At 48.9% G+C, this 13,687-nt stretch overlaps 4 protein-coding genes across 4 annotated transcripts; 2 read left to right on the top strand and 2 right to left on the bottom strand.

Moving 5' to 3' along the window:
• The first annotated feature begins 170 nt into the window (after nucleotides 1-170).
• Nucleotides 171-2,709, top strand: LOC6587313. Its single transcript, XM_002013618.2, has 8 exons — nucleotides 171-306; nucleotides 359-629; nucleotides 692-1,276; nucleotides 1,472-1,503; nucleotides 1,563-1,655; nucleotides 1,711-1,984; nucleotides 2,050-2,365; nucleotides 2,422-2,709. Exons 1-8 carry the CDS (start codon nucleotides 207-209, stop codon nucleotides 2,692-2,694), a joined length of 1,944 nt encoding a protein of 647 aa, XP_002013654.2. The 5' UTR covers nucleotides 171-206; the 3' UTR covers nucleotides 2,695-2,709.
• A 312-nt stretch (nucleotides 2,710-3,021) lies between these two features.
• On the top strand, nucleotides 3,022-6,432 carry LOC6587470 (NAD-dependent protein deacetylase Sirt7). The gene is made up of 2 exons (XM_002013619.2): nucleotides 3,022-3,330; nucleotides 3,440-6,432. The coding sequence occupies exons 1-2, from the start codon at nucleotides 3,205-3,207 to the stop codon at nucleotides 5,705-5,707; spliced, it is 2,394 nt and encodes a 797-aa protein (XP_002013655.1). The 5' UTR covers nucleotides 3,022-3,204; the 3' UTR covers nucleotides 5,708-6,432.
• Nucleotides 6,433-6,509: 77 nt separating this feature from the next.
• LOC6587445 (attacin-A) lies at nucleotides 6,510-7,336 on the bottom strand. The gene is made up of 2 exons (XM_002013620.2): nucleotides 7,004-7,336; nucleotides 6,510-6,932 (listed from the first exon to the last, which is right to left on the bottom strand). The coding sequence occupies exons 1-2, from the start codon at nucleotides 7,300-7,302 to the stop codon at nucleotides 6,527-6,529; spliced, it is 705 nt and encodes a 234-aa protein (XP_002013656.1). The 5' UTR covers nucleotides 7,303-7,336; the 3' UTR covers nucleotides 6,510-6,526.
• Nucleotides 7,337-7,911: 575 nt separating this feature from the next.
• Nucleotides 7,912-11,820, bottom strand: LOC6587489 (cullin-5). Its single transcript, XM_002013621.2, has 8 exons — nucleotides 11,759-11,820; nucleotides 10,324-11,676; nucleotides 9,994-10,226; nucleotides 9,803-9,923; nucleotides 9,368-9,725; nucleotides 9,117-9,295; nucleotides 8,894-9,043; nucleotides 7,912-8,809 (listed from the first exon to the last, which is right to left on the bottom strand). Exons 1-8 carry the CDS (start codon nucleotides 11,765-11,767, stop codon nucleotides 8,672-8,674), a joined length of 2,541 nt encoding a protein of 846 aa, XP_002013657.1. The 5' UTR covers nucleotides 11,768-11,820; the 3' UTR covers nucleotides 7,912-8,671.
• Nucleotides 11,821-13,687: the final 1,867 nt, after the last annotated feature.

A 13,687-nucleotide genomic window follows, 5' to 3' on the forward strand; every position in this document is an offset into this window, starting at 1 on the left:
AAGATGTACCTCTAAAGATCGGGTACATAATACATGCGTCTATGATTTATAATCAATAAATTCCCGGATTTCTCCCTATCATTTGGTAATGGTAATGCAATCTATCGCTGGACGATAACCCCGCAGAGATCACATTGAATCCGCTATTGATTGAGATTCATTCAGTAGTTGCCAGAGCGTTGCGAATACAACACGAGACGAGAGGAATGCTAACTGCGTTTACAATAAAGATTTACCAGTTGGGAGCTGCCTTGCTGGTGCTGGCAGTAGACTGGATTGCAGCCCAGGATCAGGATTTAGTTAGATGTAAGTACTCAACGATCGGTGGGATTCAGAATCAATGAAAACTGCCTTACAGCATGCGCTGCCTACAAGAAGAGCGTGTTCGAGGAGACCTCGGAATTCAGTCTGCTCTATCCGAACGCCCCGATCATCTACAAAACCAGAGACACATGCACCAGCTACACGCCCCTGATTATCGGTGGAGGACCAGCCGTCCCGAAGGAGTTTCCTCATGCCGCCCGCCTCGGAAATCGCAATGAGGATAACGAAATAAATTGGTTCTGTGGCGGCACCTTGATCAGCAATCAACACGTCCTCACGGCTGCCCACTGCCTCTTCACCGAGAAGTGAGTATCAATAGGGTATGGGGACTGAAGCTCATCAATCTCTAAGCGATTCTCTGTTGCAGTGGAGCTGTGAATGTGGTTCGGCTGGGAGAACTGGAGTTCGACAACGACAAGGACGATGCCGATCCGGAGGACTTTGGCGTTACCAATGCCACGGTGCATCCCGGCTACGCTCATCCAATCATTTACAATGATATTGCCTTGCTGCGACTGAGCCGGCCCGTCACTTTAAACGAGTATAAGCATCCGGCGTGCCTACCCTTCCACGATGGCGCTAGCGACCAGACATTCATTGCCATCGGCTGGGGACAGGTGAAGGTTGTCAGCGAAAGTTCCAAGAAGCTCAGGAAGGTTCGCCTCAATAACTACGGCACCCGATGCAGCACCACGTCCGAGCCGAACGACGAGCTGCCCAACGGGTACAACGGCACCACTCAAATATGCATCGGATCTAAGGACCACAAGGATACATGCAATGGCGACTCTGGTGGCCCGGTGCTGACATATCACAAGGACTTTCCATGCATGTACCATGTTATGGGCATCACCTCCACTGGCAATTTCTGCGACACTCCGGACTTTCCAGGCCTCTACACACGCGTACACCAGTACTTGGACTGGATTAAAGCGGAGATGGGCAAGACGTCGTAATATGCATGGCACAGCCACGTTCCATGCTAATTATAGAGTTTATATTTGCACATATCTGTAAGGGAGGGTAAGCAAAACAAATCGGAACTATGGAAGTTGAATTGTTTTCTTGGAACTCGGGAACAAGGGGAAATTCTGTTTGTTTTACCCATTTGGCGGTGGCTGGCTGCTGATCAATCTGCTCTGCGATGAATAATAGCCGATTTGAAACCCGTTCTAAGCGGTAGGTAGAAGCCTCACTTGATTAGCGGCTGAGCAAAGTAATCGCAGTCAAATTTTTAGCGAACATGATTCTCTTTCTGGTGTCGCTGCTGCTTTACCTACTGCCATGCGGTTTTGGCCAACATCAACATTCGGATATAATAAGTGAGGCCTGTAAGTGAGGCCTGATCTACTGATGATCTGATCTAATCCCTGGACTCCTTCGCAGCTTGCATGAGTATTAAAAAGACCGTGTTCGAGACAACGATAGATTATAGTTTTCTGTTTCCCGGAGCACCTATTCAGCATCGGACTGTGGACAATTGCCGCAGCTATACGCCGTTGATTGTGGGCGGGCATCCCGCCAATCCCAAGGAGTTTCCACATATGGCACGGCTCGGACGTCGCCAAGAGCTCGGCAGGAGGACTGATTGGTTCTGCGGCGGCACACTGATAACTGAACGCTTCGTTCTAACCGCTGCACACTGCCTAGAATCAGAACAGTAAGTTACATTGTCTATTAACTGAAAGAACAAACCAAGTTACACAATGATCACGACTGCTGCAGGGGCGAGGTAAATGTGGTTCGTCTGGGCGAGCTGGACTTTGACACTTTTGAGGATGATGCTGCTCCAAGGGACTACAATGTGGCTACCTACATAATTCATCCGAGCTATGCGGATCCACAGCTCTACCATGACATCGGACTGGTCAAGCTGGCAGAGGATGTCATATTCGATCTCTACAAGCATCCTGCCTGCCTGCCGTTCGTCGATGAGCGCTATTTCAGTTCCTTCATAGCCGTGGGCTGGGGCAGTACTGCCTTTGCCGTCAAACCATCCACGAAGCTCCTCAAGGTGAAACTGGATCGCTACGAGGATTGGGTAGGATTATCCATCATAGTATTGCAAAGACCGATCTGATCCCATGTTTTCTCTAGGTTTGCAAGAAAGTTCTCTCACGAAAACTTGAGGAGTATCCCCACGGATTCGATGCCACCACTCAAGTGTGCGTGGGCTCCGATAGGGCTCAGGACACCTGCAACGGAGACTCCGGTGGTCCTATTCTAATGTACCATCAGAACTATCCATGCCTGTATCATGTGATGGGCATCACTTCGGCGGGTCTGTCCTGTGGGACCCCAGGAGTTCCCGGCATCTACACGCGCGTCTATCGCTATCTGGATTGGATCACACAAACGATTGCCAAGTAGAAATCTACCTCTGATTAGATTAGTTTGATTGAATTTGTAAAAATTCATGTGTATAAGTATATTCATAATGATCTTATAGTAATATGTATATCTAAAATATATGTGGCTGTTATACATATGTTATGCGTGGGGCCGGAAACGGTTACTTGTGACTGTTACTACTACAAACTATCGCCAAGTCACTGAATGTATTCCCTGCATCCCTGAAACATCGATAACAACAAAATGCTCGATAGCCGCGCACTGTAACATCGATAGTTGTTTACCTTTTTTCTAACAAGAAACATTTACAAAATAAGCGTTCATAGCATAAAACAATTAATTTGTAGTGTCTAGATAAATGCAGGAGTGCAGGGAAAATAAAATGTAAGAGTGTGCGCTGCCAAACCGTTCACACCGCTCGCAGCGGCACGCATTTCGCTGCCAATTTCCCCCAACCCCTGTTCGCTGGCTGGGAGCATTTTTAGTTTAGATTACCAGAAACTACGGCCCGGAGGACGGTGGCTAGTCATGGAGGAGGATGTGGGGCTGCCGGAGCCCAGTGCGGATGTGGCACAGTCTTATATAACACGGGCGAAAGTGAATCCTGCGAAGAAGGACAACGAGAAGCGGCGTCGAAAGGATGCTATGCGAAAGGTAATTAGTGTGCGCACCCCCACACACACATGCAAGTGATTGCAATTGTATCGGAGCGTGTGTATCTGTGTTTCCTTGATGTTAATCAAAAAATATTCCTTTCCTTCAGGTCTCGCAAATATTGCGGAAATGCGACTCCCTGCGCTCCGTCGACGACCGCCAGTTTCTGGAGAAGCACCCGGACATGGTGAAGGCCACAAAGAAGCGGAAGGAACGCATCGAGATCTACAAGGAGCGGGTGGTCGAGAAGGAGGATGCCCCGCACGTGATCGAGGCCAAGGTTGAGCAGCTGGCCAACATAATCTCCCAGGCGAAACATCTGATCTGTTACACGGGCGCTGGCATCAGCACGGCCGCCCTCATTCCCGACTACCGTGGTAGCAAGGGAATCTGGACGCTTCTGCAGAAGGGCAAGGACATCGGAGAGCATGATCTGTCAAGTGCGAATCCCACATACACCCACATGGCCCTGTACGAGCTGCACCGGCGCCGTCTGCTCCACCATGTTGTCTCGCAGAACTGCGACGGCCTGCATCTCCGCTCGGGTCTGCCGCGCCACTCGCTCTCCGAGATCCACGGCAACATGTACGTGGAGGTGTGCAAGCACTGCAAGCCGAACGCCGTCTACTGGCGCCAGTTCGACACCACGGAGATGACGGCACGCTACTGCCACAAGACGCACAGGCTGTGCCACCGCTGCTCGGAGCCCCTGTACGACACCATAGTGCACTTCGGGGAGCGCGGCAACCTGAAGTGGCCGCTCAATTGGACGGGGGCAACTCAGCACTCGGAGCGGGCGGATGTGATCCTCTGCCTGGGCTCTAGTCTCAAGGTGTTGAAGAAGTACACCTGGCTGTGGCAGATGGACAAGCCGGCACGCCAGCGGGCCAAGATCTGCGTGGTGAATCTTCAATGGACGCCCAAGGACAGCATAGCCAGCATCAAGATCAACGGCAAGTGCGACCGCGTAATGGCCCAGCTGATGCAGCTGCTGAATATCTCCGTGCCGGTGTACACCAAGGAGAAGGATCCCATTTTTGCCCACGCCACCCTCCTTATGCCCGAGGAGCTGCACACGCTCACGCAGCCACTGCTCAAGAATGCCGACGAAGAGGAGGCCTTCACCACCACCACCGAGGAGACGCAGGACTCGACCATCTCCACGGAAAGCTGTAGCTTCAGCGATCTGCCCATAGGAAAGGGACCCCGCATCCGGACCCCCATTAAGAACGGAAGACGCATCAAGACCAACCTCGACCTGCGGCAGAAGTATGCGAGGAGCGTGTGCTCCAACTTAATAAACGGGAATGATGCAGCGGTCAAGATAGAACCATCCTCCAATGGAGAACTGAAGCTGGACAATGGTTGTCGTCCTGGCTCTGCCCTGCTGCTGGTGGAGGAGGAGGAGACAACAATCAAAGTGGAGACTGAACTGAAGCTGGAGGAGGCACTGGATATCAGTCCCAATCACGATGACGCCCTCCTCCTCACCACCGTGAAGCAGGAGATGCAGTTGCTGGAGCTGCTGCCGAAACTGGAGCCGCTCTCGCTCAAGGAGGAAGTGGAATTCGATATGGAAACGGGGGTCAAGACGGGGATCCACCTAAAAGTGGAGTCGAGCATGGAACTGCCAAAACTAGTCGCTATTCAGAAGACCCACTTGGACGCGAGCCCGAGACCGAGTCTACCGAGTCTCTGCCAACTACCCGTGGAGCTGTTTCTGGAGCCCGTGCAGCTCCCACCGCTGGTGCCCATCGGGGCGCCTCTGTCCACACCCTTCATCGAACCCAAACACATTCTGCCACCAGTGTTCCAGGCCCTCAACATACAGATCCAAAGCGACGGAGCCACCTGCTCGGCGGACTCCACCACCGAAGAAGACGAGGAAAACGAACTGTCGCAAAGTGACATGCTGCGTCAGCACAACGACGAGGAGCTCCTCCGCCAGCTGCCCAGCTGGTACGACGCCAAGTACGCGTACTCTGGCCTGCACAGCATCCTCATACCGCCACCAGAGGATCTCAACATCTGGAACTCGCAGGTGGTACCGAACTTCGCCATGAACCGGTCGGCCGCCAGCTGCGGCTTCTGCTTCGATCGGTATGCCGAGCTGGACTGCCAGTTCTATCGCCAGTGGAACCTCAACCAACGCAAGCACAAAAAACGCGCCCGCAGTGGCCGTTTTGTCGTCTGCGAATGCTGTCCGACTAGCGACGATGAGGACGAGTACGACGAAAACATCTCCCTGGCGCACATTGCGGCAGCGGAGACGGCCAAGCGTCGCCAGCAGTTGACCACCAGTTTTCCACGCAAGCTGGCACGCACTCAGGCGGGATGGTATGGCAAGGGCTACAAGAAGGGTCGCAAGCGCAGATAGACTTGCTCACAATGAACAGATCAGCGGCGACGGATGCGATGCTCGCTTCAATAGTATTTTAGCTGTAGGATCATAAGTTATAGCATAGATGGTAGTGACACCTAGCCTAGGGTAGGGTATCTTTTAATTTGTATAATTTACGTACGTCCATGTCCACGTTTAAGATGGTCTTAACTTATTCACTACCATGTCCTTCGGTCCTCGCTCTTTAATTTTTACAATACTTATCATGTCATTTTAATTGAAATGATTGTATTTTCAATATGAGTTGTTTGCTGATTTGTGTGTCCTATTTGTAGGGATCTTTTGTCCTTGATGTGTGTTCGATATATCTGTATTTATGTGGAAGTCGCAATTCGATTCAATGTACTATATCCTATTTTTAAGGATCTTTGTCACAGCAACCCATTTTATTTACCGCCCACTTTTAGGTTTAATAAACAAGAAAGCATAAGGCTCTACTTAATTGATGTTTATTGGTGTTTCAAAGCAGTCAGCTGTCACAGTTTCATAGCAGTCAGCTTTGATGGTTTCTTAGCATAGCAGACAGCTATCGCGTTTCATGGAAATTAGCTTCGATAGTTTTATAGCAGTCAGGTTTGATAGTTTTGTAGCACTCAAAACTTTTAATGGAGCCATCTTTTCGTGTTTCATAGCAACTTTAAAAAGTTTCAGAGCAGACAGAACTCACAGTTTCATAATAGCCAGATTACATTTATGGCACCCAGCTTTCAAAATTACCTGATTTTTGGTAACAATTTCTAAAGTTTATTCTTTCAATAAATAAAATCAACTAATTGTGTCATTTAAGAGCGAGATTTATCCACCGAAATGATGGGTAAGACCCAGACCAGCGCCAAAGTCTGTCTTTTGATTGGAGAATGGGCCACTCATCCACTTGTTGGCGGATCCGGTCAGATCTATGTGCGTGTTGCGGTCGGCCGAGGACCAGAGATTGGCACGAGCCTCGGCGCCCAGCTGACGACCGAGGCCGGGGAAGTTGCTGTGCGTCACACTGGCACCATGACCCCTGACGTGGGAGTAGTCCAAGGCAGCACCATTGCGTTGGAACTCAAAGCCGTTGGCCAGCTTGTTCTGCGAGGCGAAAGCCTTGGCATCGAGATTGTGTACGCCGTCGTTGAAGAGATTGGCATGGATCTCCTGCTGGAAAGCGTCCTTCACGCCGGGAGTGTGTGTCCTGGTCACAGAGGCACCATGGCCATGACTGTGGGAAACGAGAGAAGCCTCATTAGATACTTGTCTATGAGATGTGCATGTCTCTAGTGATCGACTTACATGTTGTAGGCCGCAGTTCCGCCCGTGGTGACTGGACCGGATTGGGTGTTGCCGGCCGCAAAGGCCTGAACCACCGCATTGTGATCGGGAGTGCCAAATGCCTTGGTCAGATCCATACGGGCATCGGCGCCGCCAGCCGGGTTGGAGGCCAATGAGCCGCCCAGAACCTGACGACGGAAGCGATAACGAGGTGGCTGTGTCGGCGGTGGGTGGTACGGCACCGTTTGGTAATGAGGCAGTGCCTCGGCTATGGCTCCCAGGGCAGCAAATGCCGCAATTAGAATGATTCCCTTCTGCATGTTGTGTTTGGCTTATGTTCTGTTGTATTGGCTATGGAACTCTGACTGATGCCTGACTGAGGCTCGCCTTTCCCTTTTATAGTGAACGCTCTTTACGAGGGGGATCACCTCGTCATCTTTCATCTGTCTTATCAGCTAGAAAATCCCCGCTCAGCTCAGCTCTCTTTTGGGTGATGTGATTTACTTTTGTATTTACTTTACGAGGGCTCTGACCCCATCTCCACCTCTCCCCCTTCAATGCACCACCAACTTGTTGCTCCTTTTTGGTGTGCTTCCCCAAGACTTCCTGCAAGGGAAGATATCCAATGGGCGTTTCATGGTGCTTCAGATATTGAGCCAGAACAAGAGTTACATATATCCCCTCTGGGGAAATATATCCTTCATTAAAATACATATTTCACACTGGAAAGTACTTTGAACTTGGAAGTGAACCAATCCACAGACGAAAATCTAGAGTATTATAAATCTATGAAAACTCTACAGATATATTTTTAGTTGTTACTCTTTTTTTCTGAATATAAACCAAGAAATGTAGACCCCAAAAATATATATCACTGATATCAACCACAAATTAAAAATGAAACCCAGTAAACATTTAAAACTCCCTCGTTTCGCTTTCATTATCTGTGTAGAACCAAGTTTATTCACTTATTAACTTAAGGCTTAAAGTATTGCTAGTTTAGTTTTAGTTTCGCAATCAATTCATATTTGTGTGTGTGTGTGTGTGTTTTCAGTGTGTGTGTGATTAGGCATTCATGCTGGACTGATTGAAGATAAGGCTTCAATCCCTGCGAGTGTGAGTGTATCTTCTCACTTGGAACGTTTACAAAATAACTAAGAATCGAACAAAGGACCGACAGACAGCGCGTAAGAAACAACAAAAAGACACAACGGAACGGAATACATAGAAAACAGCGAGATGATTAGATTAGCGCTATACCGATTGATATTATCGGTTTGTTGTGTGTCTGTGGGTGGAGAAAGGGATGGGAAGGGTTTAGGTGTTAGGGACAACATAATACCTAGATCTATGCTGCCGAGCAGCCGACATTGGAACCGATATACATACATACGTAGACAGGAATACAGCAGATACAAGAAGCGACAAACATACATAATTTTAAATACAATTTGCATAAATGCTGTAAGGACGCACACATTTCCATATAATACAATTATCCAAGTGATCCAACAGATGCGTTGAGAGTGTGGGCCTTAGAGCGTGCTTAGAGCACAACAGAATTGAGATTAAAAAAGTGGCGCGATTGAGACGATCTGGAGCTGGAGGGGGAGGGGGAGGAATGGCAATGGCAATGGAAATGGAAATGGGAGGAATGATTGCATAGATGGGTGGGAACTGAGACTAGATTTAGGCCACATAGATGAACATGTTGATGTCGTCGTCGTCGCGGCGCATGTACTTGTGTTCGATGAGCCACTCCAGCTGCTCCTTGATCATCTTCTTGGACGGCAGGAACATATTCTTCAGTATATCGATGAGCTCACCCTGTCAAACATACGTTACGATACGTTAATATCATTTCGATTAAATGTACATATGTACACTCCTTCTGTTTTGATGTGGACTCACCTGCAGTGCTGCATTGTTCATCCGTTTTCGCACTTTCATGATCTTGATGATGGCCTCTTGGGTGCGCAGGATGCGTAGCTGCACTATGGACTGATTATCCTCCTGCTGCGATCGCTCAGTGCTGAGCTGCAACCGCCCAATCAGATTGAGCTGTCAAAACAAACAAAAAAAGAGGGCATTTGCTTAGCCTTGTCTGAGAGTCCTGGGGTATATATTTTCTTACCTTGCCACGCCGCTGCGATTTGCCATTCTTGACAATGGCAAACTCCTGATTGATATAAAACAAGGTGTTCTCTGTGAAGTCCTTGGGCGAACCGATAACCGCCGGCTCCATCAGCAGTATTTGCTTTTTGATCTTCGGAAAGGCAACCAGGGACCACAGAGTGCGCCTCAGCTCGGGATCTGCAAGGAGACATGAAAAAACCGAATAAGGAAATGCTTTTGTAACACAGAAGAAGAAGGCTCAAATCTTGCCTGGCAGCTCGGTGGCCAGCCGGAGATTCTCGTAGGAGATCTTGTCATGCTGTCGCTGATTCCAGGCAAACAGTACGGCCATCTGGAAGGTGGTCACATCCAGATCGTAGCGTCCAAAGTTGTTCACAAACGTGATTGTGCCGTTGCTCATGTGATGGTACCACTGCAGCTTCCTGCCGGAATGCTTCTTCTTGTAGAACTCCTCCACATCGGGTATATAGTCCTCCAGTTCGATCGGCAGCGACACAGACACACGCTCCGAGCAGCGAGCCCAGGCCCCAGCGTTGAGTATTTTGATATTGATAGCATCGTGACGACTTATCGAAGTGCGGAATTGAGTATTTAGATCCTCGCTGACCTATAGGCAGACAGTAAACGAATGTCAGTCGGAAGGGACCAGGACCTTGCCCCACCGGGACGCCACAAGCGACTCACCTTAATGTCCTGGAACATGCGCGCCAGACGATTCACATAGTCCGCTGGCATTCCCACCTCCCTCAGCCACTCGACAATATCCTCCTCCTTTTCGCTGTCCGCACTGGTGCCCAGAATCAGGCTGTGCCAATGGATAGAAGGGGATATCTTAGTAACGTTGCGAAATATCAGAGCCCGATCTGTCGACTTACCGTCGCGTTAAGTGGACCTTGTGATAGCGCATGAACACATCCTTGTTATTGACATACTTCAGTACGAGCAGGACATCACGCAGGCGGGCATCGATCTGTTCGCTGGTCAGTCGTTTGCTCAATGGCGTGCGACGGAGCAGCATGTCGCAGTAGTTGGCCAGCAGCTCAGGGCATTTGCTCTCGGGTGCCGTAAATTTGACCCCTCGATTGGCAATGCTCGTGGGCAGCTCCATCTAAAAGAGAAACAAGGGGAAAGCAATTTATAAATATCCCACTTTTTGTATACAAAACAGATCGGAGCGGAGCAGAGCAGAGCAGAGATCTTCTTACTTTGAACACACTGGTGTCATTGACCACCGTCTTGAAGGCAATGTCGCGGGCGGTGAGAAATCGTGGGTCATCGTTGAAGGCATTCCGCACCAGATCGCTGAACTTGTTGAAGAGCTCCAGCAGCCGCTCCACATACTTCTCCGAGTCCTGAGTAATGATATCCGAGGCGGAGAGCATGTCGGCCAGGCCCGCGGACATAATGTGTCGCTGCAGGTCCCCCATCATGGCCTCCACACCGACGCCGTGCAGCACGCGATCCATCAGCCGGAACATCAGATTGAGACGCTCCGTCTCGTAGTCCCTAATGAGGGCCGGGCACTCGGCGATAATCGAATTGAGGTGGTCCACAATGAGCACCTTGACCAGGGTGTAGGTGAGTATGCTGAAGCTGCTGGGCTCCAGGTAGCGCTTGGCGCGCACCTCCTCCTCCCGAAGCTTGGCGTCCGCATACTTCATGTAGGCTAGCACTCCGTTCTGCTGCTGCTGTTCCGTGGACTTTAGGCGATAGAATTCGGCGGTGGCCTTCAGATAGGCCATCTCGAAGTTCTCGCGGTAAATCTCTAGCTTGTCCTCTGCGTTGGAGGAGAGATTCACGTAGCTTTCGCGCACGCCGACCACCAGCTGGGCATCGTAGGCGTCGCCATTCCGCTCGGCGTGCACGATCTTCATGGCCGAATCCTGCAGACGGTGCTTGATGTCGTGGAAGATGTGCTTGTTCCACGAGTCGAGCATCAGCTTGCGCACGGGACTGTCCTCTGTCGGATTCTTCTTCGAGCTGGAGCTGGCCGTATTGCTCGCGGCCGCAGCGGCGCTTGTTGAGGCGGTTGCGGAGGTGGACGCTGTGGCAGAAGCTGCTGATGTGGAAGCTCCAGATGGGCTTGCAGCAGAGGAGGATGCGGCCGGATTCACGGAGGAACTCCTTGTGGCCGCCTGATTGCTGCAGGAGGCCGCATTGGAGGTGGACGCACTGGTGCTTGCCCCCGAGGCGGACGAGCTGGAGGCGGGTTTCACCTGCGGCGACTGCTCCAGCTGGCGGAAGGGCAGGGGCAGATAGTTGGACTGTGTGAAGAACTTTCGCCACTCCACAATGTAGGTGGCCAACAGGGCCTGTTCGCCCCGCTGCGCCTGTACCTGGCTCTGGGCGTGCACAATGAACTCGACGATGTCCTGCTGCAGGCAGTCATAAATCTTGGCGGCCCCCTTTTCGTCCCACAGGCACACAAAGTGCACGCCAAAGAAGAGGTCCTGCCATTCGCGCTGCGAAACTGTGTCCTGCCGCAACAGCTTCAGCACAATCTTCCTCTTATCGGGCCAAACCTCGTCGAAGATGTCCCTGTCCTTTTTGCCGATTGCCTGCGAAAAAAATTCATCGGGAAGCCGTTCGGTGAGGTGAGTAATTTTCCTCCATCGATTATTAATTGCTCAGTTCGTTTACCCGTAGCATTTTGTTCGTCGCAATCTCTTTGTTTTTGTTGGAACGTCCGCTTCACTTCATTTATATTTATTTTTTTTGTGATTAAAACATTTGTTAGCAGTGTGACCGCGGATTTATCGATAAAATATACCGTCCGACGTTCAGAAATACACCGAAACATAACGCCTCATTTTCGAAATATACCGCAAATATACTGACGAATTCAAGATCGATTTCTATATTCCGTGGGATATAACTAGCTATTCTAGGGATCCAAGACCCCCCTCCGATGTGGCGTACATACTAGACGCTAGTTAGTGCATACCTTTTAGGAACGGAACCGTAGAGCAGAACCCTCAGCACTGCCCACATAATTATATCCAACTAATGAATCTGTTTTCTACTTGACTAGCTTGTTTTAAATACTTGGCTTAGATTCTTGGCATCATGTTGGTTCTAACTTAAAAAAAAACACGATATCCTTCACCTGAACTGCGCTAACGTTATTAAATTTTCATTACCCCCTTGGCTTTAAAAGGTTAATCGTTCTCCGTCCTGGGGATGGAAACCATATTATATTGCTTAATTTTGATGTTCCGTCGAAAATTACTAGCTAGAAAAAGCGCCCAGCTATGCCCACATAATTTTATACAATAAATGACTCTATTTTTCACTAGGCTGGTTGATTTTAAACTCCTGCTTTTGTTGGATTTAGTCTAAAAAAAGGTTTTAGGCTTCTAGGCTAAACATGGATTTAAGCGCAATTTTCTAATTTATTGCAATTGGACAGCTGTTATTAATTAAAGAATAAATAAAATTAATTATTGTAGCAACCAAAGTTGCTATTTCAGCGAGTACTTACCTTGCCGACCTTGTCCACGCTGCTGTCCATTTCGTCTTTTAAATCATTCATGGTTTTGGGAGTGGTCAGTAAAATTATTATCCCCACCACACGGGCCAAGTAGTATAGAGGGCATTGCCGAAGCTCCTTTTGTGGGTGCAGATTCGCAGCATACAACATTATTTCAACAATTTTTCGCCCAAGGGCTGTGCCCAAGGACTCCAATCTGTCGCTACTTATTTTATGGGCTATCAAAGGATCCTTTGAATTGCTAAAATAGCGTTGCAGCATTTTTCTGAACATGAGCACTTCGTTCTGGTAACTTAAGCGTAAGCCATCGTCCATCGAGTTATTCAACTCTGGAACATTTCTTAATTTAAATTCCCAATTCGTGTGGGTATACGTTTGGCCATATAAATAGTTCAACATATTGTCTGTTATGAGACGCTTATTAACCATATGTTTTTTATCCCATAAAATGGGGAAATTGGGGAATTTGGCTGCACATCGACCAATCATGTCTAGATTGGCCTGGCAATGGTCAGTCACCACCGCCAGCAGGTTGTTGTCATATCCTGTTTTGATAACCTTCTTTAGAATTTCATCAAGAGCGTACCATATTTTTCGCGAACCTAGGCGCGACTCGTCTGTGACTGGAACCTGTTGAAGTATTCGAAAATATAATGTTGTTATGTATAAGATAATAACTTACCACGCGAATGTACAAATATTGGAATGCCGTAGCTGACACGTTGCTTGCAGCTATCGCCAGCACTTTCCACTTCGGTATCGGAAGAAATGTCTGTAAATATATAGTTATTATTTATAGTTTGCCGAAGCAGTTGGATCAGGAGGTGGAGACGGTTGAGTCGAACACTTACCATATGAGGGATATGATACTCATCTATCATGATGAAAAAAGGTTCGTTCTTGAAATATGTCAAGTGAGACACGAAGTTAATTTTTCCCTCCAACATTTCCGGCCGCTTTAAATAGTTTATACATTTTCTTAACTGGTCATCCACAAATGAAACTTTTTGGAATGTTTTGAAAAGATAATATATTGGGCAGAAGTGGCGGTGGGGGGGTTGAGCAGCAGCAACAGCAAC

Source organism: Drosophila persimilis, unplaced genomic scaffold (genome assembly GCF_003286085.1).
Source record: "Drosophila persimilis strain 14011-0111.01,24,50 unplaced genomic scaffold, DperRS2 tig00000000-arrow-pilon, whole genome shotgun sequence".
NCBI lineage: Eukaryota > Metazoa > Arthropoda > Insecta > Diptera > Drosophilidae > Drosophila > Drosophila persimilis.